Genomic DNA, 27,612 nt, shown 5'->3' on the forward strand with positions numbered 1-27,612 from the left:
TTACACCCTGCTAGTAACCAGGCTATTTTTTGCAATTTAGGCCACTGCAGCTTTAAGATCTCGCTGGAGGGCTGTACAACTCAGCACACAAGCACCCCTAAAGCACCCTCCAGCGTGATCTGACTATCGGCGTCTAATAGACGCCGTGTCAGTTCACCGGCAGCAGCAGACCGCAGGGCTACGGTAAAATGGCGTCCGAAGCCCTGCTCTGGAGTGTCTGCAGTGCAGGGCTTCGGGCACCATTTTCCTGTAGCCCTGCTCTCAGCGCGGGAATTTCAGGTCAGGAACGTTGCTGGCTGGCTGTAGAGGATCGTGGGAGCTGCGCGCCGGACGGAGGCCGGGACAGGAGGTCTGATGCAGGTGAGTAAATGTTTTTTTTATTTATTTATATTAGCAGGTGTATGTTCTGGCCAGGAGTGCTACATGATTGAAGTGTTTTCTGGCCAGGTCTGCCACATGATTGCACGTATTTTCTGGTCAAATCTTCCACATGATTGCATGTATTTTCTGGTCAAATCTTCCACATCATTGCATGTATTTTCTGGGCAAATCTGCCGACATGATTCCACGTATTTTCTGGTGAAATCTGCCACATGATTGCACGTATTTTCTAGTCCAATCTGCTACATGATTCCACGTATTTTCTGGTCAAATCTGCCACATGATTGCATGTATTTTCTGGGCAAATCTGCCGACATGATTGCATGTATTTTCTGGTCAAATCTGCCACATAATTCCACATATTTTCTGGTCAAATCTGCCACATGATTGCATGTATTTTCTGGGCAAATCTGCTACATGATTACATGTATTTTCTGGGCAAATCTGCCGACATGATTGCATGTATTTTCTGGTCAAATCTGCCGACATGATTGCATGTATTTTCTGGTCAAATCCGCTACATGATTGCATGTATTTTCTGGGCAAATCTGCCGACATGATTGCATGTATTTTCTGGGCAAATCTGCCACATGATTCCATGTATTTTCTGGGTAAATCTGCCGACATGATTCCACGTGTCACACGGCTGTCCCCAGTACAGCACTGCCGTGGATTGCAGCGCTGTACACAGTAAATAGATGGCAGTTTCGCCCTCTAACAGTCTCCGAGTGGCGATCGCCGCTGGTAGACTGATGGCGGAGCTCCGTCATTCAACCGGAGATGCGTGCGATCTTCTGCAAAACCTTGCCACAGGACTTGATGCCAATTGGCGTTAGGCGGTCCTGGGGCTGCCACCACATTCACGCTCATTGGTGTTACATGGTTGCCAAGCAAATATGTATGTCATTAGGGTATATCACTTTTACTTTAACAAATTAGGAGTTGTTATTATTGATCTAGTATAAAGAAACGCAAATGGAAAAAATACACCTTTATTTCCAAATAAAATATTGTTGTTATACATTTACTAGGGATACAATTTAAATATAATAACCGGGACAAGTGGGCCAATAAAATTTGTCGGTTTTATGTATGGTAGTACGTTATTTTAATACTGGGGGAACCTATATCGGGATTCCTATACAGGGGGCACCTATACCTGGCTATCTATACAGAAGGCACCTATACCTGTCAACCTATACTGTAGGCACCTATACCTGGCCTCCTATACAGAAGACACCTATACTTGGCTACCTACCTATACTGAGGGCGTTTTGTCTTTTTTTTGTCGCATTGTAGCTATAACGTGTGATGCAAATTGTTGGGTGCCAAATTCGAGGGGGGGGGGGGGGTGCGCATCCTAACAAGTTTGCATCAGGCGGCAAAAAGTCACCAACCATGGCCCCAGTAGTGGCTGATGTCCTAGTATAGTGCCTCTGTATTTGGTATTATGATGTACACAATGACACAGATAACGCTCACAGCACAGGCTTGCTTCTGTTAATCATTAGGCCGTGCTATTGCAGAGGATCTGCTCCGGGTTGAAACGTGTTTTTCCAGGTCCGGGGCTGCAGCAAACTTGCCAAGTCACTGTGATTGGCAAACCAACTGAACCTCAGCAGAAATAATCACTATTATTGTGTGAATCCTGCTGCAGAGTTTCTTCTCTTTTCTGCCTATTCATCTGGGCTGGGTGGTTCCCCCCAGCATATAATGTGTGTCTAGAGCTGCAGCTTGTGCAGAAGTCAGAGGCGAGAAGGCTGATCATCTGACTGCAGAGAGGTAAGAGAACTTTACTTACAACACAACCCAGAGACTGTCTGCAGAGACACACAGAGAGAAGGTATGGGGCTGCTGGGAAATGACCTCAGGGTAAGGCCCGGTTCACACTTGCGGTGGCCCTCCGGAATCGCCGTGCCGGAGCCGCACCGCCTGCAGAACGGACGGAACGGACGCACGGCATAGCAATTAAAGCCTATGCGTCCGTTCACATGGGTCCGTTCTGCAGAACCGGAGCCGGACCGGATCCGGGCCGGATCCGGACTCCGGCCTCCGTTCCAACATGCGCTATTTTTTCATCCGGCCCCTCCGGCAGCCGTATCCGGGGCGGAGCCGGACTGCACCATCCGGCCAATACAAACAAATGGGAACCGGAGGCCGCACAACACACTGGCTGAGAAATCCGGATGTTCTACCCCACTTCCTATGCGGATTTTTGCGGCGATATTGGCTGGGGACACATGGGCAAGCATTTTGGAGTGGAGCAGCACGAGCTGGAGGTGTTGGCAGGATGTTGGCAGCATGTCGGAGGTGGAGGTGAGTGCTAAACAGCAGAGGGCCTGATTCCACAGGTCCCCCTTCTGCTGACCTCCCAGACCCCAACATTTTTTTTTTTTTTTACGTTAACTTTGCCAAACGGATCCGGATCGCATCCTGATTACCACCTGATGCAACCTGACCGGATCCGGATCGGATCCGGATCAGAACCGTACGGTTCCGATCCGGATCCGGTCCGGATCCGGTCAGGTCATCCGGTCCGTTTGGCAAACAACCGCTAATGTGAACCGGGCCTAAGCTGCATTCTGCACAGGAAGGTCACACTCTGCAACTTCTCTACAGCTGCACAAATGCCTGGATGGCCCAGTGTCTGGGCATAGGCAAACGCAGGGGGAGATTACAGCTGCCCAGAATACCCCTCAGACCAGGGCCGGTGCAGTGTCTGGGGACAGGCATAAGTTGAGACACCAGAATATCTGCAGGTATCTTGCAGCTCACAGCACTGCCCCCCCCTTCCCTACTGTTGACTTTGGATGTAGCAGCAGCGTGTGTACAGAGCATGGAGCAGCAACGTATGTACAGAGCATGAAGCAGCAGCGTGTGTACAGAGCATGGTGCAGCAGTGTGTGTACAGAGCATGGAGCAGCAGCGTGTGTACAGAGCATGGAGCAGCAGCGTGTGTACAGAGCATGGAACAGCAGCATGTGTACAGAGCATGGAGCAGCAGCGTGTGTACAGAGCATGGAACAGCAGCATGTGTACAGAGCATGGAGCAGCTCTGGGGAACATAACAGAGTCAGGTATGAGCATAGCCCTATGCCCTGCTGTGTGAATGCTTCACTTTCCCCTTCATTGCCAATGTCGGCTGTCCTCATTATTATCTGTATCCAAACTGCTCCTCCTGACCGATCCCGTTGAGGATTTGGAGCAGATCGGACAGTTAGAAAATAATTGTCAGATCCTGTCAGTTGGACGGAAACCCATCATTTGTAGGCTTATTTCACACTGCACACTAAAAACTGGTACGTTTTAAAAGATCAGTTGTCCCATAGCAGTGCATTGGGAAAAAGCTTTCAGTTAAAATGGACCTGAACTCTTGCACAAGACAGATGGAAAACAGAGAGAAATCCGCCCTGTATGTATTTAGAGAGTTTATGCTGTCTAATTCCCCCTCATCTGTGACTAATCGCAACTGTAATTTAATCTCTCAGGCCGGTTTCACATTGCGAATCTGCGGTTGCCGTGTGGCCCGGGGTGGATTTCCTACCGGGGTTCCCTGTTGGTGTACCGACCAACAGGAAACCCCGGGGCAAGTTGCAACACTTTTGACAGGGGTCGCTGTAAAGCTGCAATATTGCTGTGTATGGATTCCTGGCAAATATACCTATAATTTGCATTAGAAAAAAATAAAGGTCTGAAGTAGAACTGATAGTGCTATAACAAAATGGCTGCCTGCCTTGTAGACTTTTTACTGCCTGAGGCAAACTTGTGAGGATGTCCCCCCCCCCCCCCCCCTCCCCAATTTGGAATGATTGCACAGCACTGACAATTTACTCTGCTTCATTTAATGTTCTCACATGACATGCTGCAGCTCAACACAACAATATGCTGGCTGGCTGTGAGTCTGTGACAAACAAACTGCTCACCCTCAGCCACTCCATTCTGCAAGTCAAATGAACCACTGCTGCTCTCCTGCCTCCCCCCTCCTCACTCAGTGCCAGACTCCTCACACAGCACAACAAGCTGCTTTTTCCTGATGATGACCTCCTCTGCTGTTAGTATAAACACAGCACAAACATGCTGCCCCTGTAATCTTTGCGCCTGATGCAAATGTTTCACCTTGCTTCATGAGAGAACCGGCCCTGGCTGCCTGTAAACCATTTTGCCTCACTTCTTTTGTAGCATACATCAGAGGCGGATATACGGTAGGCCCGTGCAGCCGCACAAGTGCCCTGTGCCCTCTAGGGCCCATGCAGTTGCACCACATAGCTCCCAACTGTCCCTCTTTTGTAGGGACAATCCCTCTTTGGGAACCTTGTCACTATTTCTTCCTCATGTGTCCCTCTTTCAGGATTTTGTCCTTCTTTCTATGTAAATATAGATATTTCTCTACTGAAAAATTGTTGAATTGCCTCTAAACTTTATTCCCATCTTTTAAATTGATATATTTCTTATTTTCAAATGTTATTATGAAGGAAAACGCACCAGGATAGAAAGGACCAGTGTGATTTGAATTATAAAACAACATATTGTTCTTATGAAATCTTTATTGTATGTGTGACTAGGGGTGTGCCGGGGGCGTGATCAGGGGTGTGGCGGGGGTGTGTCTTAAGTGTCCCTCTTTCTCATCTCAAAAAGTTGGGAGGTATGGGCCACCACAGTTAGAGCATGATTATTCTGTAGGCTCTTCTCTGTGTATTTCTCTCCTAGACCTAGGAGGAGCAGTGATATTTGCTTGTGGCCCAGTCATACACAAGCATGGTACATTAATACTGTGCCTACAGATTGTGACCTAGATTTATGTACATTATATCATGATGAGATTCATGTTATCGACATTATTTGGATCCAACCGTAATCTGATAGGAGTATGGCCACTCACATGGGGCCCCTTCATTTATTCTGCACAGGGGGCCACCACTGGCATACATCTCATTATCAGTAATAAGCCAAGAAGAAAGGATCCGCAAACCAGACTTGGCTCGATGAAAAAGTCTGTTCTTTATTAGAAAAATCCACATGACAAAAGTAGTGCAATAAAACCACAGGATCAACTGACGCGTATCGGGCTTACAATCTGCCCTTAGGCCTGGTGCACACCAAAAACCGCTAGCAGATCCGCAAAATGCTAGCAGATTTTGAAACGCTTTTTCTTCTTTTTCTGTAGTGTTTCAGCTAGCATTTTGCGGTTTTGGGAAGCGGTTTTGGTGTAGCACATTTCATGTATTGTTACAGTAAAGCTGCTACTGAACAGCTTCTGTAACAAAAACGCCTGGCAACCCGCTCTGAAGTGCCGTTTTTCAGAGCGGTTTGCGGTTTACCTATACTTAACATTGAGGCAGAAACGCATCCGCAATCCAAAATCTGCAGCAGTTTCTGCAAAACGCCTCCCGCTCTGGTGTGCACCAGCCCATTGAAATACATTACCCAAGCGGATCCGCACCCGCAAGCAGTCTCCGGACCTTAATCCAATAGAAAACCTATGGAGGGAGCTCAAGCTCAGAGTTGCACAGAGACAGCCTCGAAACCTTAGGGATTTAGAGATGATCTGCAAAGAGGAGTGGACCAACATTCCTCCTAAAATGTGTGCAAACTTGGTCATCAATTACAAGAAACGTTTGACCTCTGTGCTTGCAAACAAGGGTTTTTCCACTAAGTATTAAGTCTTTTATTGTTAGAGGGTTCAAAAACTTATTTCACTCAATGAAATGCAAATCAGTTGCTATCTTTTATTTAAGGTAATTTTTTCGATTTTCCTTTTGATGTGCTATCTGCCACTGTTAAAATAAACCTACCATTGAAATGATACTGTTCTGAGACTTTTCATTTCTTTGTCATTGGACAAACTTACAAAATCAGTGAGGGGTCAAATAATTATTTCCTCCACTGTATGTCATAGTTAGCCTTAGTTCTAACTATGACTAAGGGCAGATTGTAAGCCCGATACGCGTCAGCTGATCCTGTGGTTTTGTTGCACTACTTTTGTCATGTGAATTTTTGTAATAAAGAACAGACACTTTTTCATCGAGCCAAGTCTGGTTTGCGGATCCTTTCTTCTTGGTTTATGCTAATGGCCTGGCTCTCCAGATCCTGCACTGACTGGTATGATAAATAAGGGGGTAGAGCATTTATGAACTTGCTCTTTGCATATCAGTAATAAATAACAGGTTCTCTTTTCCTTGATTTCTCAGTCATGGGATTGGAATGTGCAGTAGAGGATTGTTTGCGCTCTCTTGTAGATAAAAGATGCTAGTGGTTCTGGGTCACCATGCGCTATCTGGGTATTCCGTAGCTAAAAGACAACACAGTCTAATCTAATGAGATTCCAGGTCGCCAAGAGCACTGCGAAAATACGTCATTGGCCCAAACTATTGTCTGAGTGCTGCGATAGCTATAATTCATATTACGGGCGGCCTCTGGTGGTGCACGGTGCGCCCAAATTTCCCGAGCCCTTTTTGCCTCATTCCGAAAGTACTTTACATACTACACAGTTCTCCTGTCTACATCCCGATGTCATTTTTCTGAATCCACAAATCCCCATAGTCTGGGGTAACTCGAGGGCTAAACTTAAACATATCCTACAGTGTCCCTCAAACTTAGGCATAGCTCCCAACTGTCCCTCTTTTTGAGGGACAGTCCCTCTTGGGGAGCCCTGTCCCTCTTTCAGGACTTTGTCCCTCTATCTATGTAAATATATATATTTCTCTACTAAAAATGTGTTTGATTGACTATAATGTTTATGCCTAAAACTGGCGATTAAAAGCCAGGATCGCGGCTGGGGAGTCAGACAGTACAGATTCTCTTTAAAATGTTAATATGAAGGAAAATGAACCAGGATAGAAAGGACCAATGTGGTTTGAATTATAAAACAACATATTTTTCTTATGAAATCTTTATGGTATGCGTGACTAGGGTTGTGCTGGGGCGTGATCAGGGGTGTGGCAGGGGTGTGTCTTAAGTGTCCCTCTTTCTCATCCCAAAAAGTTAGGAGGTAAGCTTAGATTACCTTGCCTTACCAGTAGCACAATTCTATTACCTGGTCTTTCAATCTGGAACACGTTAAACTGGTTCATCTCCAACTCAGCACAGGCCTTTGAGCTTTTGGGTTTCTCTGAATCGGATTGAGACAATAATCTCCCCTTCACCTTGCTTAAGTGTACATTGACCCAATCAAATCATGATAACTCCATCCGATGTCAGTCTGATAAGATTTGACACACACGCTGCAAGCACGGGCGTAACTAGAGTGGAGCAGGATCTGTGATCGCAGGAGGGCCCAGAGCACGGGGTGTTTTTGTGGCTACTCTTGTTATGGGCATGAAGATCACTATGGCCACACTCGTTTTATGACCCTTGTGAGATGGGCAACAAGGCCATGATGGGCACCAAGGGGAGTCAAGGGAAAGGGTGTGAACAATGGGGGGACAAAGTTTAGCTGGGGGGCTTCATGAATTGTAGGTGTGCCACTGACTGCAAGCAGGGCCGGATTTACCATAAGGCTCTGTAGGCACGTGCCTACAGGCGCCTGATGACTCCCCTCTCCCAGCGCCTCCCTCCCTCCTTCCCTATGCAGAGCATGAGAGCGTACATGAGGGGTTACTCACCCGGATCATTCCACTGGCCAGATCTACCTTCAGTTGAGGGCACCTCTAGCTACTTAATACTGAGAATAGTTCTGGCTACCTAATGCTATGGGAAACCTATGACAGGCAAGGGAAGTAAGGAAGGAGTGACAGCTGGTCCAGCCAGCACATTTGCGGTGCAGCTTGGTGGGGGTTTGTAGGTTCATGGAGGGCGGAGTCTAGGGTACCAAGAAATCTGTGCCTATAGGCTCCTGTGAGGTAAATCCGGGCTTGACTGCAAGAGTTCTTTTAGCGCTAGCGATTTGAAAAGCTCTTGCTAATGCAATGCTATGGGGGATTTTTATACAATCTCATCCCTCAAGTGAGAACACACCCATAGCATAACATTAGCAAGAGCTTTTCAAATCACAAGCGCTCAGAAAAAGCTCTTCCAGTGTGAGGGCCAAATCACAAAATATTCCACAAACTCCTCTAATTTATGTTCTAAATGCTCTCAAGACAGCCCCTCCTTCTTCCACTCACTGAAGAGTTGTTGGCCCTTACTACTGGAGGCAGCTAACACGCTGCAGCTCTGCCCAGGGGTGTTGCAAGCATCAAAGATCAGTGGCACGTGCCCCAGATGTCCCCCAGGCAGAGTCAGCTGTGGTGACTCAATGGCAGGCATGCTGGAAGCTGTGGTGCTTCAATTAGAGGTATGCTGGGTGGTGAGGTGTCTCTATGTGGGCATACTGGGTTCTGTGGTTCCATGCTGGGCGCTGTGGTGCCTTTATGGGGGCGTGCAGGGAGCTGTGGTTCTTCTATGTGGGTATGCTGGGAGTTGTGGTACATCAATGGGGGATATGCTGGGTGCTGTGGTGCCTCTATGTGGGCATGCTGGGTGCTGTGGTGCCATGCAGGGAGCAGTGGTTCTTCTATGGGCCTCTGCCCCTTTGCACGAGCTCCAGGGATTAAAGCAGGGCTGTGGAGTCGGAGCAATTTTTGGGTACCTGGTGTAGGACTCGGAGGTTTCATAAACTGACGAGTCGAAGTTGGAGTCAAATGACTTTTTTTCCGACTCCACAGCTCTGGAACAAAGTGTCTAACTTTGATCTACACTTGTCTCGGTCAGACATTTTGATGCGTGAAAATGCGGCAGAGTGGTGTGAGAGAAGGCAGGTATCAGAGCCAGGACAAAGTCCTCCAGCACCCAAGGCTGAGACACCAAAGTGCGGAGATGGCTAATGGCAATCAGAGTATCACACATTTTATAGTCTCTGATCTGCACAGGATGGTGCTGTGCGATTTTATTGGCAACAGCGCCATCTAGCGGCAGCCACTTTTTCCTGTGTCGGGCTATGTCCAACAATGGGCTTTTATTTTATTTATTTATTTATTGTATTTATAAAGCGCCAACATATTACGCAGCGCTGAAGAAATAGAAGAAATGGCCAAAGTAGTCCGACATAGAATTTAGAACAGGTTAAAGAGAAATTAAACTGAGAAGGATATGGATTTTTCCTTTAAAAATAATACCAGTTGCCTGACTCTCCTGCTGATCCTGTGTCTCTAATACTTTTAGCTACAGCCCCTCAACAAGCATGCAGATCAGGTGCTCTGACTGAAGTCAGACTGGATTAGCTGCATGCTTGTTTCAGGTGTGTGATTCAGCCACTGCTGCAGCCAAAGAGATCAGCAGGACTGCCAAGCAACTGGTATTGTTTAAAAGGAACCATTCATATCCCTCTCAGTTAAGGTTCCCTTTAACTTTCCTTAACAGATTTGATTATTACAGCATGTACAGGGGGTTTTGCTATTAACCGCTATTAAATCAACCCCATTGACTTCATTGCAATTTACAAAAGTGTTTTGGTAAAAAAAATGCGGGACCACCCAAAGATCGAGGAAATTCTCGCGAGACCGCCACAGAGCATTCTCGCTCATCCCTAGTTGTACTTCTGTTCAGCTGCTATAAAAAAAAGAGCAGCGAGTCATGTCTGCAAGATCCAGATCACCACTTGCCTGCATTATTTATTTATTTATTTAAAGTATTTATATAGCACCAACATATTATGCAGCACTGTACAGAGTATATTGTCTTGTCACTAACTGTCCCTCAGAGGGGCTCACAATCTAGTCCCTGCCATAGTCATAGGTCTATGTACGTATCATGAAGTGTATGTATCATAGTCTTGGGCCAATTTTAGGGGGACGCCAATTAACTTATCTGTATGTTTTTGGGATGTGGGAGGAAACCGGAGTGCCTGGAGAAAACCCAAGCAGACACAGGAAGAACATACAAACTCCTTGCAGATGTTGACCTGCAGAGGAACTGTAGTGAAAATAACATAATTAATAAATTGCTTATTGTTTACAATATTCGCTTACAGATTATTTAGTCAGTGTTTGCCCAGTGCAAAAAATCTTTCCTCTCCCTGATTTACATTATGAAATTTATCACTGGTGGCGACATCTTTAGTTCTGCCTGGTGATCTGTATGGAATGTTCTTTACTGAGAGTTCTGTGCATAGAGGGAGATTCTGCTTGCTTGGCAGTTGTAAACAGCTGTTAGGGCCAGTGCACATCAAAAACCTCTAGCAGATCTGCAAAACGCTAGAGGTTTTTGAGCAGATTTTCAGAGCGATTTTTTTGGAGCATTTTTGTGTAGCAGATTACAAATATTGTTAACAGTAAAAGCTGTTACTGAACAGCTTCTGTAACAAAAACGCCTGGAAAACCGCTCTGATCTAGCGTTTTTCAGAGCAGTTTGAGCTTTTTCTATACTTTACATTGAGGCAGAAATGCCTCAGTAATCTAAAAAATGCTGCAGCCGCTAAGTTTACGTTTGTAGAAAAAACGACCCGCTCTGGTGTGCACCATCCCATTCACTTTCATTAGCCGAGCGGTTTTCCCCCTGCGTTTTAAAAAACGCTCCAGAACCGCTCCGGTGTGCACCAGCCTGATTTCCCACAATGCAACAAGGTTCACAGACAGCAGACTGTCAGGACCAAGGTCATGACATCACGCTGTGGGAGGGGGTTCACCACAATAACAGCCATGCAGACTCCATTTGAAAAAAGGTAGATTTCTTGTGGGAAAGGAGGTATCTGCTACTGATTGGGAATCCTGGGTTAAAGTTCCTCTTTAAAGACAAGATAATAGGGACAGTATATTGTAATGGTAAACTATGCGGTGTTCCTCCTGTTTGAAAGTCATTACAAATGACTTCATATGGTGGATGGTCCCCTGTATTTGGTTATTGCTACATTGCTGGTACTCTCATATACAGTAGGTGCAACATTACAGAGGAGGCTTGGTGTGCCACTTCCATACAAAATGTGTGTACCTGGCATAATACTTTTATTCATAGATCCTGAGCAAGCATGCAGATCAGATGTTTGTTTGACTGATGTTTAACTGTGATTGCTGTTTAAGGTGTGTGGTTCAGACACTATTGGTGCATGAAAAATCAACAGGATGCCAGACAACTGGTATAGGTTACGGAGAACCCAAGGTGGGTTTGTGAAATCATATTAGGACACATGTAAAAGCGACAGGCTACCGACATGCCTGTGGACGCCCAATGAAAGGACACAGAGGCTGGTCATTGTGTACAGTATATGCCTCTGTGTCCTAATACGATTTCACAAACCCACCTCGGGTTCTCTATAAAGTGTACCTGAGATGGGACTAGAAGACATACTTATACTTACCTGGGTGCATGCACTGCCGAGCTGGGAAGCCCAGAAGAGCGTTGCCGGACGGATTACCAGGAAGGATTATAAGATAGCGGAGTGACCGGAGAGGAAGCCCCAGTATAAGTATAAATATTATAAAAATAAAAATGTATAAATAAATAAATATAGCAGCCTCCATATACCTCTTGGATATGTGATTTGATTTCACAACAGTCACTGGGAAACATTTGGGAGCTATTCCAGTGTATATCCAGTAGAGGGAGCTCTGTAGAACTCTGTATTGGAGAGAAGGCTGCAGTGCTGTGTGCTGTGGACTTTCAGGACCAGGAGGCCCTGACTGACTGCTTATCATTTCCTGTTTCCCTCCTCCCCTCTCCTGCTGACACATTTTTGGGTGCAGCCAGTCTGTCCTCTGGCTACAGTCACCACCTCTACTGGAGGTAGGTTACCTCATAGACAGAACAGGGGGAAGGCAGCTGCTGCTGCTATTATCACCTTTGGGGGACTCAGTGACAACTACAGAGAATTGAGTAATACAAGTCATGCTGGGACTTGTAGTTCTACAGAGACATGGAGCATCAGACTTGTAGTTGGGGGGAGGGGAGAGATTTGAAAGTATACAGAGGAGACTTGTAAAAACTGTGATTTTTGCCGGCGTTTTGCAGGGATGGTTTGTCACGCAGAAAAATCACTGAACACTGGCGATTTTGCCGCAGTCACGTTTAGCGCTTCTATAGCAACCAAGCGTGATCGCTGGGAAATCGCCTGAAAATGGTGCTGGCGACGTGTTTGCATTATGCGATTTTGGGTGATTTGCGGCGATTAGCGCAAATTGCCCAAGTAAGAACGGGCCCATAGAGTTTTATTACACTAGTGCTTTTAAAAAGCGCTAGCGTTTTAGCGTTTTGCCAAAATTGCGGCAAAACGCTCTAGTGCGAATGGGCCCTTAGACTGATTTCAGTTTGAAATTATAAAAAAAAAAATATTTATTGGGCAGATGTTGCGGTACCGATTTTCCTGTTCGCAAAATTGCCACCTTAACTCAGAAACTTCCTCTCTGCTCTAAGAGAAAGGCAACAGCATAATAACCTTTAAAGAAAAACATTTCTTCATTACAGATGATACAAATCTTGCAATAAATCTGCAGTTTTGTACTTCCTGCTTTCATGGAAGCAAACATATTGTTAACATCCTCTGCTTACCAATTAGCTCTCTGCCATGGCAAGCAGCTGACACAGCTGAGGGATCAAATGACAACTTGTGATTAGTCAAAGATAAGGGGGAATTAGACAGGCTCTAAATACATACAGGGTGCATTTCTCTACATTTTCCTTCAGTCTTGTGCAAGAGTTCAGGTCCACTTTAATGTATAGTACCCAATGACAGATACCTCTGTAATAAGATAATGTAACTCATTTCACCTTCAGTGATATCAGTGTTGTGGCTGTCAGTGTAGAACCAATCAGATCTGTAAGAAGAAGGACACGCCCCCAACCTCCTACCCTGACCCTTTGATCACCTGCTGCATAAATAAACTGCAGAGCTAAGAAATCACCTTTTCTCCTGTTCCTTTCCAGATTGGAGATGGCAAACGAGGCAAAACCGTGTCCATGCGACCTGGGAGATGAGTTTGATGATTATAAAGCCCTGGGCCAGGAGGTACAGATCGAGCATATAAAGGCATATGTCACCAAGCCACAGAAAGCCACTGACAAAGCCATCATCGTGGTGCAAGACGTGTACGGCTGGGAGCTCCCTAACACCAGATACTTCGCAGACCTACTGGCATCTCACGGATACACGTATGGCAAGAGAGCTTTATTCCGATACCTAGCTACATACTTACATAACCTCTATGCCTCCTACTGACACCTGTCCATCTCTGGAACTGTCGGGACATTCACTGCCTTGCATTATGTCTGACTCTAGTCTGGCACCGAGAGTATTGAGTCTGGTCGCTTATGCTTACACAACCTGAATTATGTGGTGACTCCTCTCACTCAAGCCATGTCTACCTTCTGCTATGAATACTGCACAAAATTTCCCCAACCTTCATACTGCTCCACATCTGCTTCTGTGCCAGTCACTGACTCCTTCTTCTGCTTATTGGCTGACTCTCTCTCCCAATCCTGTCACTGACTCCTTCCTCTGCTTATTGGCTGACCCTCTCTACCAATCTTGTCACTGACTCCTTCCTCTGCTTATTGGCTGACTCTCTCTACCAATCCCGTCACTGACTCCTTCCTCTGCTTATTGGCTGACTCTCTCTACCAATCCTGTCACTGACTCCTTCCTCTGCTTATTGGCTTTCCCTCTCTACCAATCCTGTCACTCACTCCTTCCTCTGCTTATTGGCTGACTCTCTCTACCAATCTTGTCACTGACTCCTTCCTCTGCTTATTGGCTGACTCTCTCTACCAATCCTGTCACTGACCCCTTCCTCTGCTTATTGGCTGACTCTCTCTACCAATCCCGTCACTGACTCCTTCCTCTGCTTATTGGCTGACTCTCTCTACCAATCCTGTCACTGACTCCTTCCTCTGCTTATTGGCTTTCCCTCTCTACCAATCCTGTCACTCACTCCTTCCTCTACTTATTGGCTGACTCTCTCTACCAATCCTGTCACTGACTCCTTCCTCTGCTTATTGGCTGGCCCTCTCTACCAATCCTGTCACTGACTCCTTCCTCTGCTTATTGGCTGGCCCTCACTACCAAACCTGTCACTGACTCCTTCCTCTGCTTATTGGCTGACCCTCTCTACCAATCCTGTCACTGACTCCTTCCTCTGCTTATTGGCTTGCCCTCTCTACCAATCCTGTCACTGACTCCTTCCTCTGCTTATTGGCTGGCCCTCTCTACCAATCCTTTCACTGACTCTTTCATCTGCTTATTGGCTGACCCTCTCTACCAATCCTGTCACTGACTCCTTCCTCTGCTTATTGGCTGACCCTCTCTACCAATCCTGTCACTGACTCCTTCCTCTGCTTATTGGCTGGCCCTCACTACCAAACCTGTCACTGACTCTTTCAGCTACTTATTGGCTGGCCCTCTCTACCAATCCTGTCACTGACTCCTTCCCCTGCTTATTGGCTGACCCTCTCTACCAATCCTGTCACTGACTCCTTCCTCTGCTTATTGGCTGACCCTCTCTACCAATCCTTTCACTGACTCCTTCCTCTGATTATTGGCTGACCCTCCCTACCAATCCTGTCACTGACTCCTTCCTCTGCTTATTGGCTGGCCCTCACTACCAAACCTGTCACTGACTCCTTCCTCTGCTTATTGGCTGACTCTCTCTACCAATCCTGTCACTGACTCCTTCCTCTGCTTATTGGCTGACCCTCCCTACCAATCCTGTCACTGACTCCTTCCTCTGCTTATTGGCTGGCCCTCACTACCAAACCTGTCACTGACTCCTTCCTCTGCTTATTGGCTGACCCTCCCTACCAATCCTGTCACTGACTCCTTCCTCTGCTTATTGGCTTTCCCTCTCTACCAATCCTTTCACTGACTCCTTCCTCAGCTTATTGGCTGGCCCTCACTACCAAATCTGTCACTGACTCTTTCAGCTACTTATTGGCTGTCCCTCTCTACCAATCATGTCACTGACTCCTTCCTCTGCTTATTGGCTGGCCCTCTCTACCAATCCTGTTACTGACTCCTTCCTCTGCTTATTGGCTGGCCCTTTCTACCAATCCTGTCACTGACTCCTTCCTCTGCTTATTGGCTGACCCTCTCTACCAATCCTGTCACTGACTCCTTCCTCTGCTTATTGGCTGACCCTCTCTACCAATCCTTTCACTGACTCCTTCCTCTGCTTATTGGCTGACTCTCTCTACCAATCCTGTCACTGACTCCTTCCTCTGCTTATTGGCTGACTCTCTCTACCAATCCTGTCACTGACTCCTTCCTTTGCTTATTGGCTGACCCTCCCTACCAATCCTGTCACTGACTCCTTCCTCTGCTTATTGGCTGGCCCTCACTACCAAACCTGTCACTGACTCCTTCCTCTGCTTATTGGCTGACTCTCTCTACCAATCCTGTCACTGACTCCTTCCTCTGCTTATTGGCTGACTCTCTCTACCAATCCTGTCACTGACTCCTTCCCCTGCTTATTGGCTGACCCTCTCTACCAATCCTGTCACTGACTCCTTCCTCTGCTTATTGGCTGACTCTCTCTACCAATCCTTTCACTGACTCCTTCCTCTGCTTATTGGCTGACCCTCTCTACCAATCCTGTCACTGACTCCTTCCTCTGCTTATTGACTGACCCTCTCTACCAATCCTTTCACTGACTCCTTCCTCTGCTTATTGGCTGACCATCTCTACCAATCCTGTCACTGACTCCTCTTACCACTCCTTATTTGCAGCCCCTCTCTGCCAGTCCCTTTTCCAACTCCTCCTACCAATCCTCATATGCTGCTTTTCTCTGCCAGTTCCTTCCATGACGTCTCCCAATAACAGCACCTAAAGCGTACTCAGGCTTCTGATTGTTAATTTGCTTAGTACAGGGTATAAATTCAATCTAAAGAGAAACCGTAACCAAGAATTGAACTTCATCCCAATCAATAGCTGATTCCCCCTTTCCCATGAGAAATCTTTTCCTTTTCACAAACGGATCACCAGGATCGCTCTGTATGGCTGATATTTTTTTTTACTATGGTAGTACTCGGGAAAAAACACACTCTAAGGGTCAACACACACCATACAATCTTGGTTGTTCATTCTTACCACTTTCATGTAGTATAAGAGCTTATCCAATCAATCATTCAAGGTATTTTCAATCTGTTGGCCCTTATACTACATAGATTTGGTAAATCTGTACAACCAAGATTGTATGGTGTGTGTTGAGCAAGGCTGGACGAGGCAGAAATGCTAGCATTGCGTAAAATGCAGTGTTTATGCGCATAATGTTACTCAATGGGCCACATTAAAAACGGCATGGGTATGCGTTTTTGTAATATGCGTTTTTAAAAACTCTGGTTTTGTCCTGATTTATCAAAAACACATAAAAAATGCACATAATGAAAGTCAATGGTGACGCAATGTAACGCATTTTGTATGTGTTTTTATATGCGTTTTTAAAAAACAAAACAAAAAACCCCCTATGTTTTCTGATGTATTTCTGCTTCCTGTTGTCTTCCTAGTGATTTGCATAAAATGCAATAGAAAAACACATGCAAAACGCATATGCGTTTTGTATATGCGAACCGCAAAAGCATTAAAACGCACGCAAACGCCCTTAAAAACGCACAAAGCAGAAAATGCGACCTTTTACGCACTGACAAGTGTGCACCCAGTCTAAAGCCGTCATGACTGATGCCCCTCATTCCCATAGACTACAATGGCATTTGTTTTCCTGGAGGCAGAGTGATGTTTTTTTTTAATACCAGAAAACCCGAACACCAAAATGCCCATGTGACTGAGCCCCTGAGGTAAAACTAGAAGCTGAGAAGCACAACCGGATGAGAGGTCACAACATGGACAACATTCCAAGAATGTTGACGTCCTCCTATACCAGGCATGGGCAAACTCGGCCCTCCAGCTGTTACGGAACTTCAAGTCCCACAATGCATTTGCCTTTATGAATCATGACTGTGACTGTCAAACTCCTGCAATGCATTGTGGGACTTGTAGTTCCTTAACAGCTGGAGGGTCAGGTTTGCCCATGCCTGTCCTATACATTGTATCCATAGGACAACCATTCAGAGATGCAAATAACTGAAAGTTTAGTTACAGATCGACCAGTGTGTCCAGATCCTCCAGTGTAACATTATACAGGAAGATATCTTATTCTGTTCTACATAGTAGCAGTTTTGTTAATGTCACGTTTTGTGTCTCCACAGATCTGTCGTAGGTGACTTTTTTGTCGGACAAGAACCCTGGAATGCAACGAGGGACAGATCCGAATTCTTCAAGTGGCTGGATACCCGTCCGGCAGACAAAGCATATGTGTAAGATGCACAGTATATCTATATATGTAAAACCGTGTGTGTGTGTGTGTGTGTGTGTGTGTGTGTGTGTGTGTGTGTGTGTGTGTGTGTGTGTGTGTGTGTGTGTGTGTGTGTGTGTGTGTGTGTGTGTGTGTGTGTGTGGTGTGTGTGTGTGTGTGTGTGTGTGTGTGTGTGTGTGTGTGTGTGTGTGTGTGTGTGTGTGTGTGGTGTGTGTGTGTGTGTGTGTGTGTGTGTGTGTGTGTGTGGTGTGTGTGTGTGTGTGTGTGTGTGTGTGTGTGTGTGTGTATGTGCCGCGATCACGCGAAAACGGCTTGACCGATTTGAACAAAGCTTGGTATACAGATCCCTTACTACCTGGGATGATATGTTCTGGGGGTCTCGCGGCCCCCTGCACACCTGGGCGAAGCTACAAACAGCAAATCAGATTTCACCCATTCATGTCAATGGAAAGAATGTAAAAGGCTGCCATTCTCACAGTAATCAAGCCAGAGTCCCCACATTTGGCACGGTTGGTCACTTGGTGACCGAGGTTACAAATCCAGGAAAAGGGGGCGGAGCATAAAACAGCCAATCACATTTCAGCCATTCATTTTTAATGGGAAAATGTAAACTGCAGCCATTCTTAGACTCTTAATCGCAGGATTCTCAAACTTGGCACACTTGGTCACTGGGTGAATGAGTTTAAGATTCAGGAAAGTGCGTGGAGCCTACAACAGCCAATCAAAATTTATATTTATATTTAAACTGCTGCCATTCTTACACTGTGTATGGCAGAGGCTTCAAAATTGCTAGTCGATCATTGGGTGACTGGGGTCCAAACTTGCTAAAGAGGCGGAGCCACAAACAGCCAATCAGATTTCTTTGCTGGATAAACTGCTTCCATTCACACAATTTTGATGCCAGGAACCCTAAAGCTCACAAACTTGGTCATTGAGTAACTGTGTGAAGGTTACAAAAAGTGAGTGGGAAAATGTAAACTGCAGCCCTTCTTCCCTGTTAATGGCAGGGTTCTCGAACCTTGCACAGTTTGTTACTGGGTGACTGGAATTAATATTCAGAAAAGTGGGTGGAGCCTAAAAAAGCCAATCAATATTCACCTGCTGACTTTCAAGGGGTATATTAAAATTACTGCCATTCTTGCACTGTTAATGGCACAAGCCTCAAACCTGGTAGTTTGTCATTGGGGTTCAATTTCAGAAAAGGGGGCGGAGCCACAAACACACAATCAGATTTGTTTTTATTGATGCCAAGGTCCCAAAAGCTCACAAGCTTGGTCATTGAGTGACTGTGTGTCCAGGTTACAAAAAGTGGGCGGAGCCAAAAACAAAATTTCATTTGGGAAATATAAACTGCAGCCCTTCTTACACTGTTAATGGCAGGGCTCTCAAACTTTGCCCAGATGGTCACTGGGTGACTGAGATTAATATTCAGTTAAGTGGGTGGAGCCTATAATAGCCGATCAAAATTCACCTGTTGATTTTCAAGGGGAATATTTAAATTGCTGCCATTTTCACACTGTTAATAGCAGATGCCTCAAACCTGCTACAGTTGGTCATTGGGTGATTGGGGTTCAAATGCTGGAAAGGGGTGGAGTCACAAACCGCCAATCTGACTTATTTAATTTCTATGAGAATATACAAATTATTGATGCCAAAGCTCACAAACTTGGTCACTGAGTGTTTGTGTGTTAGGGCTAGAAAAAGTGGGCGGAGCAGACACCAGACAAATACATACCCGGGCAACGCCGGGTCATCAGCTAGTGTATATATATATATATATATATATATATATATATATATATATATATATATATATATATATATATATATATATATATATATGGGGGGGGGGGGGGGTGTCACACAGCCTCTGATCAAATGGAAATCAAGAGATGCTTGCAAAATATTTTCTTAAATCAATGTTTTGATTTGTGTTCTAAATTTATTGTACCTAATTATGTATGAAGAAAAAAATCACGCTACTAAGGCCTTGTTCTCATATTAATTCTGTGGGCAACGCAGGTGGCCGCCATGAAGCACGACACGGCATTGCTCTGCAATTTTATTTTTTTTCCCCGCTGCAGTTGCGATTTCATTCATTCTAATGAATGGATTCGCATCTCAAAGGCGCTAAAATTCACGCAACCATTGTTCAGCCTGATGTCCCTGCGGATCGAATTGCGCTCCGTTTACAAAAAGACAGGAGCAGGAAATGGTGGACCTATGTTAGTATAAATGACCTATGAGTGGATGCCTTGGAGGAAGTGATGTAATCAGTGATGTGTCTGTTCTGGCATCAGACAGGTGGAAGCCATACTGCGATACCTGAAGAACGAGTGTCACGCCAAGAGCATCGGCATCATCGGCTTCTGCTGGGGAGGAATCGTCACCCATTATGCCATGCTGAGGTTCTCCGAGCTGAAGGCGGGAGTGGCATTCTATGGTGAGGTCTACACCGATTTACCTCCAATTTTAGGGCAGTACATAGACCAAGTTCAAATCATCCCAGGATGACCCACCCCAATTACTTCCACTTTTTTAGGTGTCTCTCTTCACACAATTGTCATTGCTGCAGAAACTGTATCCAGGCAACAGAAACTGTAACCAGGCAACTGCAACCAGGCAACATACCATCACGGCCCCTGATTCAACAAACATTTTTTCACAGGAGATGTTTTGGCAGAGACCATAGAACATAAAGGTTTTATACATACATGGGTCTTCCTCCAGCCCCATGCGCACGGATCGCTCCCACGCCGCCGTCCTCAGTCTCCTCCTGCTCCATTACCGGGTCCTGTAACTTCAGCCAGTTGTGGCCAGACTTTGCAAGAGAAGTTCACCCTCTACTTATCTCTCTGACTGGCGGAGAGATACGTAGAGGGCGCACTTCTCTTAAGTACTGGAGCTGTAGGCTGCGGAGGATGGCGGCGTTGGAGCGATCCGTGCGCATGGGGTTGGAGGAAGCCTCAGGTATGTATAAAACTTTTATGTTCTATGGTCTGTGGTACACTTTAATGATTTACTAATGATGTACCGGTGAACATGATAATGATATACTGGTCAACTTGCGTGGCAACTTGATGTTTTTGGCGTTGCAACGCTAACGCTGGCTAGCAGTGTGTAACTGGCCTAAAGGAAACCTGAAGTGAGAGAAATATGGAGGCTGCCATCTTTATTTCCTTTTAAACAATACTAGCTTCCTGTCTGTCCTGCTGATCCGCTGCCTCTAATGCACTTAGCCACAGACCCTGAACAGGCATGCAGCTGATCCGGGGTTTCTGACTGAAGTCCGAATGGATTGGCCGCATGCTTGTCTCAGGTGTGTAATTTAGACACTACTGATGCCTGAAAAATCAGCAGGCAACCGGTAAATAAATATGGCAGCCTCCATATACACCTCATTTCAGGTGTCCTTTAACTCAGAGAAATTCTACTTTTGCTAAAGTAAATTCTGTAAATATGTATCGGTGTTGCACACTTTTTTTTTATTTTTTTTAATTTGTTTTTAAACCTTATCTTCCCATTTCAATTTACAGCAAGCTAGGAATGTCTATATGTACTCTGTCTTGCAGTTGTTTTTAGCATTGACAGCCCAGGGATCTACTCTTTCTGCATGAGTAATTATCTGCACACAGGAACAGTTGTTACTGGATATTTTCACTAGCTGCACAAAGTGACTGGCAACTACTTTAAATCTCCCAGCCGTGACAGAGTCTTTTAAGCTAAGTACTCACGGGGGGGGGGGGGGGACAATTGTAGCTGTCGCCGCACACGGGAGCGTGTGCGCGACAGTTCGGAGACAGTTCGGCGACAGCTCGTCGCCAAGTCCCTCTGCATACACACGGCAGCAGAGGGATTAGCGATGCGGCGGAAGCTGTCGCCGAGGTTCCCCCCCCCCGCCGGATGCTCCGTGTACTGTGTGTGGGTAGCTGTCGCTAGCCCGCATACACATGCGGGGCTAGCGACAGTTCCGGCGAGGTTGCGGCGACGGCTGTAGCCGGCGATTGAACATGTCAATCGCCTGGCGACAGCTCCGACGGGCGACGGTCCGGGGCGCGCGCGTCATACACACGGGCGAACCGTCGCCGCAACACGCGCGTGCCACGTGGTTGCGGCGACGGCCGTACCCCGTGTGTATGAGCCTTTACAATCAGTTCGGAGTGGCTCAGTATTTGAATTTATTTATATTACTTTTGTGTACTTTTCACTTGGTGCGGAAAAGGAATTTTATAAGTAAGATGAGAACACATCTCATGTGAGAAAACTTAAAGGAAACATGAGGTGAAAATAGCTAATGCTAAAATCTATGAACTAATGACCCTTTTTATCCTTTTCCTGCTCTCATAAGCTATTTTCTGCCAGGAAAGTGTTTTATGGCTGTAATTCCTCATCCAGTGAGGGTTTCGGCTATATTCTGATTTGGGATTAACCCAGACAGAAATTATTACTTGCATACCTGATTTGACAAGCAGATCCGTGAAAACGGATCTGATTGCTGGTCGATTGGATCCATTCTCACTCCGTTGCCATTTAGCTGCTTCCGTTCCATTTCCCCACATGACCCCCATCACCAAAGTGGATTTCTCTCCTTAGAACGGTCTGTTTCTTCACCAGTGTGAAGAAACGTTCCGTTTTCTGATTGCTTCCAATGCAACGCTTCAGCTTTCGTTTTGTTGGGCTCATCGGTCCAGAAAAATTGGTGCAGCAGGAAACTTGCGATCCGTTCAGCGGATTATGCTGAACGGATCCGTTCGAATGGACAGATGTGATCGGAACCATAAGTTAACATTGGATCCATTCACATCCGATCTGGGAATGGACTGGTTTTTTTTTTACCGCTAATGTGAACTCGAGCCTAACCCTTTCAGGCAGAAAAAGAAAAAAAAGTAACACAGTATAGTTACTTTTGTGCTTGGCACTGACAAGACAAGACAAATAACATTTTTATCGGGCTTTTCTCCTGGCGGACTCAAAGCGCCAGAGCTGCAACCACTAGGATGCGCTCTATAGGCAGTAGCAGTGTTAGGGAGACTTGCACTGTTTCTATGTGTCTATCTCGTTTGGAGATAATGGTACGCACCACATCCACGTATAAATCAGCTTTATTGAAGATCCATAAAATGCTGTGTAGCAGCTACAGCCCACTGTTTCGGGTTACATGCTCTTTTACAAGCCGCTTGTGCTGAGCGGCTTATAAAAGGGTCTGTAAACCTAAATAGTGGGCTGTAGCTGCTACACAGCATTTTATGGATCTTCAATAAAGCTGATTTATACTTGGATGTGGTGCGGACCATTATCTCCAAACAAGACGGAGCGTCACCCTGTTGGTACAAGGGGGTGTTTCCCGCACAACCACAGAGTATTGCCAAGGTGCTGTTCCATCTCTCTTGATACACATGTCTATCTTATCATGTCAACTCGTGTATCTTTTAAAGGGACACCGAGCAGTGCAGAAACTATGGAAAGATGCATATCATTTTAAAGCTCTCTTTCTCCTCTTTCCAATGATATATAAACCGCCACCCTATGCCTTTTAGTTTTCGCTATTTTTGCGATTGAAATTGCCACGGCCGCGATTGTATTACACAGGGCGACTTTTTCCTAAAGCCAGCAGCTCCATTCAGCAGAAAAAGTCGCCCTGTGTAATACAATGTAACTATGGAAAGATGGATATCATTTTAAAGCTCTCTTTCTCCTCTTTCTGTCGACACCTAAACCGCGTTTAGTTTTCTCTATTTTCACGATCGAAATCGCGGCCGCGGCAATTTCAGTCGCGAAAATTGCGAAAACTAAAAGGCGTAGGACGGCGGTTTATATATCCTTGGAAAGAGGAGAAAGAGAGCTTTAAAATGATATGTATCTTTCCATAGTTTCTGCACTGCTCGGAGTCCCTTTAAAAAGTTAATTGAATCAGTTCCACTTTATGTTCACTGCACATCTGGAGTTATTCATATCTTTCAAGTATACAATATCAATTCTTAAATTATCTATTTGCCAGCAGTTCTCTATACAGGTGAAACTCCGAAAATTAGAATATCGTGCACAAGTCCATTTATTTCAATTATTCAACATAAAATGTGAAACTAATATATGAAATAGACTCATTACATGTAAAGTGAGATATTTTAAGCCTTTATTTGTTATAATGTTGATGATTATGGCTTACAGCTTATGAGAACATCAAAATCTCAGAACATTAGAGTATTGTGACAGTGTTCTATATTCTAGACTCAAAGTGTCAGACTCTAATCAGCTGATTCATCCCAAACACCTGCAAAGGGTTCCTATTTCATGTATTAGTTTCTCCTTTTAAGTTGAATTACTGAAATAAATGAAGTTTTGCATGATGTTCTCATTTTTCGAGTTTCCCCTGTAGAAGGAATGGTTATGTGCAAGGGGGGCACTGTGACACAAGTGGGGAATAGCCCTTTCTGAACCATCTGACACCTCAAGCCTGCACTGAACAGAAACATTTCTCAGGAACATTTTGTGCGCGCGCATGCGTCCTTGGTGTGTGTTTTTGCGCACATGTGTTTGCATGCATGCATGTGCTCTGCATAGACAGCAGTTCTGACACATTTCTGTTGCCATCAGGTTTAGTCCGGGAAGAGTGTGACAAGTATGATCTGAAGAGCCCAACTTTATTCATCTTTGGTGAGAATGACCCGCTGATCCCGTTGCAGCAGGTAAGTGCTTCTCATCTGCTGTGCATCTAGGTCCCCCATGCCTGGGTCATATAATGAGGGTGTGGCCAGGCTGGTATAATTCCTTGTAGGTGCAAACTTACTTGGCGAAAATAAATTGATTCTGATACCGGTAATTTTGATCCTGATGGCTTTGGCACGAGAGCCTGTAAATTATGATTACCAATATTATGCTACTTTAGGTTTGGGCGGGGGAGTGTGTGTGTGTTTTTTGGAATCAATAACTTGCCTGCTCGCCTTTAATTTATGCCCCGCCCCCTCAGCAGCACGAAAGCCACGGCCACTTTTCAAAAGTTTCTCGAAGCTCTGTGGCTAGCACCATCTGAATTGTCACGGCCCGCCCCAGCTCAGCAGCCACCAATTAGGCCGTGGCAACTGAGGTGGGGGAGGCAAGAGCTTCGACAGACTTTTATAAAAAGAAAAGCCACAGTGGCTTTTTCAGGGGGGAGTGGGGGAGGGCTCACCTGTCTAATGAATTATGGCTGAGCAGGTAAATTATTAACGCTGAGACCCCACCGATCGGGATAGCGATGTAGGTTTTTTTTTTTTACCTTATTAACTGGAAGATTTACATTTCGGGTATCATTTCTTAACCTCCCCGGCGTTCTATTGAGATCGCCAGGGAGGCTGCGGGAGGTTTTTTTTTCAATTAAAAAAAAACGATTTCATGCAGCCAACTGAAAGTTGGCTGCATGAAAGCCCACTAGAGGGCGCTCCGGAGGCGTTCTTCCGATCGCCTCCGGCGCCCAGAACAAACAAGGAAGGCCGCAATGAGCAGCCTTCCTTGTTTGGCTTTCCTCGTCGCCATGGCGACGAGTGGAGTGACGTCATGGACGTCAGCCGACGTCAGCCGCCTCCGATCCAGCCCTTAGCGCTGGCCGGAACTGATTGGTCCGGCTGCGCAGGGCTCGGGCGGCTGGGGGGACCCTCTTTCGCCGCTGCTCGCGGCGGATCGCCGCAGAGCGGCGGCGATCAGGCAGCACACGCGGCTGGCAAAGTGCCGGCTGCGTGTGCTGCTTTTTATTTGAAGCAAATCGGCCCAGCAGGGCCTGAGCGGCAGCCTCCGGCGGAGCTGAGCTCGTCCATACCGCTCAGGAGGTTAAAGGAAATGTCCAGGAATCTAAAAAAAAAAAATCTACTTACCCGGGGCTTCATCCAACCTCTTGCAGTTGTTGGTGCAGAGTATACTGCGCAGGCGCAGCACTACGGTGCTTACGAAGTACACTCCGGACAAAGTTGACTAGATTGACAGCGGCGCTCGCGCAGGCACAGTAGAGAACGACCTTGTAAGGTCGGCCTCTGCATCGGGGGACCCCAGGCTAGCGGCTAAGAGTGGAGCTGCGGTGTGGGACATGTCGGCTGCAAGAGGCTGGAGGAAGCCCCTGGGGAGTAGATCTTTTTTATTTTTAAGATGCCTGGACATTTCCTTTAAAGAGACTCTGTAACAAAAATTGCATCCTGTTTTTTATCATCCTACAAGTTCCAAAAGCTATTCTAATGTGTCCTGGCTTACTGCAGCACGTTCTACTATCACCATCTCTGTAATAAATCAACGTATCTCTCTCTTGTCAGACTTGTCAGCCTGTGTCTGGAAGGCTGCCAAGTTCTTCAGTGTTGTGGTTCTGTGATGCATCTCCCCCCTCCAGGCCCCTCTCTGCACACTGCCTGTGTGTTATTTAGATTAGTGTAGCTTCTCTCTGCTCTATTATCTTTTACAAGCTGGATAAATCTTCCTCTGAGCTGGCTGGGCTTTCATATACTGAGGAATTATACAGGCAGAGCTGTCTGCACTCTGCAGGAAGAAACAGCCTGACACTTCAGTGGAGAAGAGCTGCAGAGGGAAAGAAACACACTAATGATCTCTTGAGATTCAAAAGGAAGGGTGTATACAGCCTGCTTGTGTATGAATGTATTTTCTATGTGTGGACATACTGTACATCAACCTACTTCCTGTTTTGGTGGCCATTTTGTTTGTTTATAAACAAACTTTTTAAAACTGTTTTTAACCACTTTTAATGCGGCGGGGAGCGGCGAAATTGTGTCAGAGGGTAATAGGAGATGTCCCCTAACGCACTGGTATGTTTACTTTTGTGCGGTTTTAACAATACAGATTCTCTTTAAGGCTCGTACACACATCCAACAAAGCGCGCGACCAACTACAGCACATGACCGACTGCACGACCAAGCGATTGCACAACTTGTATTTTCTCACCAACCAACTGAACGACCAACTAATTTGCATACTGCACACGCAAGCAGAACGACGGACTGCACAATAATGCCGCATTCAGACCGCTTGTACACATGTGGCCATGCACGATATCAGCCAATAGTTGTGTGAGTTGATTCGCTGGTTGGATTGGGCAAACCCCCTATTATCAGTGGCTTGTCTAGTCGTTTGCCATGCGTACACAAGTCTGATTTACGTCAACAGACCAAGTTTGGACGATAGTTGGGCAGGATAGTTGCACATGTGTGCGAGCCTTTACTCATTAATAATACCAATGTTTGTTTATTTGTACTGCGCTGCAGAAGATGATGGTGCTACTCTATGTAAATCAATAATAATAATAATGATGTCTCTTCTCCTCCAGGTGGAGTCATTGGACCAGAAACTGAAGGAGAACTGTAAGGTGGACTACAAGGTGAAGGTGTACCCCAAGCAGAACCACGGCTTTGCACACAGGAAGAAGGAGGATATAAACCCGGAAGATAAGCCCTATATTCTGGAAGCCCGGAAGGATATGCTGGAGTGGGTGATGAAATACGTCAACTGATTCTCACCTTGTGTTATCAGAGCTCCGCCCCCGCCTGTCCCTCCAATCACAGATTAAACAGTATTCAGACCACTGAACACTCACCAATCAAGCGTGAGACAAGAAATTTGTTTTTGCTACATTTCTCTTTCTTAATAAAACAACAACAAAAAAATCAACAGCAGTTATGGTATTACATTTTAATGTAAATGTATTTGTGATATATAATTATTATTGGGTTATACAAGACCATCATCTCTAGTGGTGCTTTACAAATAAATTCAGTTACATGAACTGACAACAGCAATACTAATAACACAGAGTTGCACAACACATCACAAAATAAAGCAAAACTGTGACTTTAACCTGCTGGGCGTTCGGATGCGGGAGGGTTTTTTTCGCCCGATTTTTTTTTTTTTTTTAAATGTAGCTAGCCTAGCACTAGCTACATGATTCTCCCCTTCCTGCTCCCTTCCTCCCACCCTTCTGATCGCCGCGGGCGATCACGCCCATAAGGAAATCCCGTTCTGAATGGGATTTCTTTTAGGGCTTCCCCCATCGCCA

The 27,612-nt window shown here is 45.8% G+C and overlaps 1 protein-coding gene across 3 annotated transcripts; it reads left to right on the plus strand.

Annotated features, from left to right (window-relative positions):
• The first annotated feature begins 1,934 nt into the window (after positions 1-1,934).
• CMBL (carboxymethylenebutenolidase homolog) lies at positions 1,935-27,232 on the plus strand. Of its 3 annotated transcripts, none has more exons than XM_068235429.1 (6): positions 1,935-2,163; positions 13,213-13,437; positions 17,482-17,589; positions 19,889-20,031; positions 24,183-24,274; positions 26,887-27,232. In XM_068235429.1, exons 2-6 carry the CDS (start codon positions 13,220-13,222, stop codon positions 27,067-27,069), a joined length of 744 nt encoding a protein of 247 aa, XP_068091530.1. In that variant the 5' UTR covers positions 1,935-2,163; positions 13,213-13,219; the 3' UTR covers positions 27,070-27,232. The 3 variants fall into 3 exon arrangements, with proteins under 3 accessions (XP_068091530.1, XP_068091532.1, XP_068091531.1); XM_068235431.1 differs by lacking the exon at positions 1,935-2,163 and adding an exon at positions 8,546-8,653; XM_068235430.1 differs by lacking the exon at positions 1,935-2,163 and adding an exon at positions 11,972-12,075.
• Positions 27,233-27,612: the final 380 nt, after the last annotated feature.

Source organism: Hyperolius riggenbachi, chromosome 5 (assembly GCF_040937935.1).
Source record: "Hyperolius riggenbachi isolate aHypRig1 chromosome 5, aHypRig1.pri, whole genome shotgun sequence".
Lineage (NCBI taxonomy): Eukaryota > Metazoa > Chordata > Amphibia > Anura > Hyperoliidae > Hyperolius > Hyperolius riggenbachi.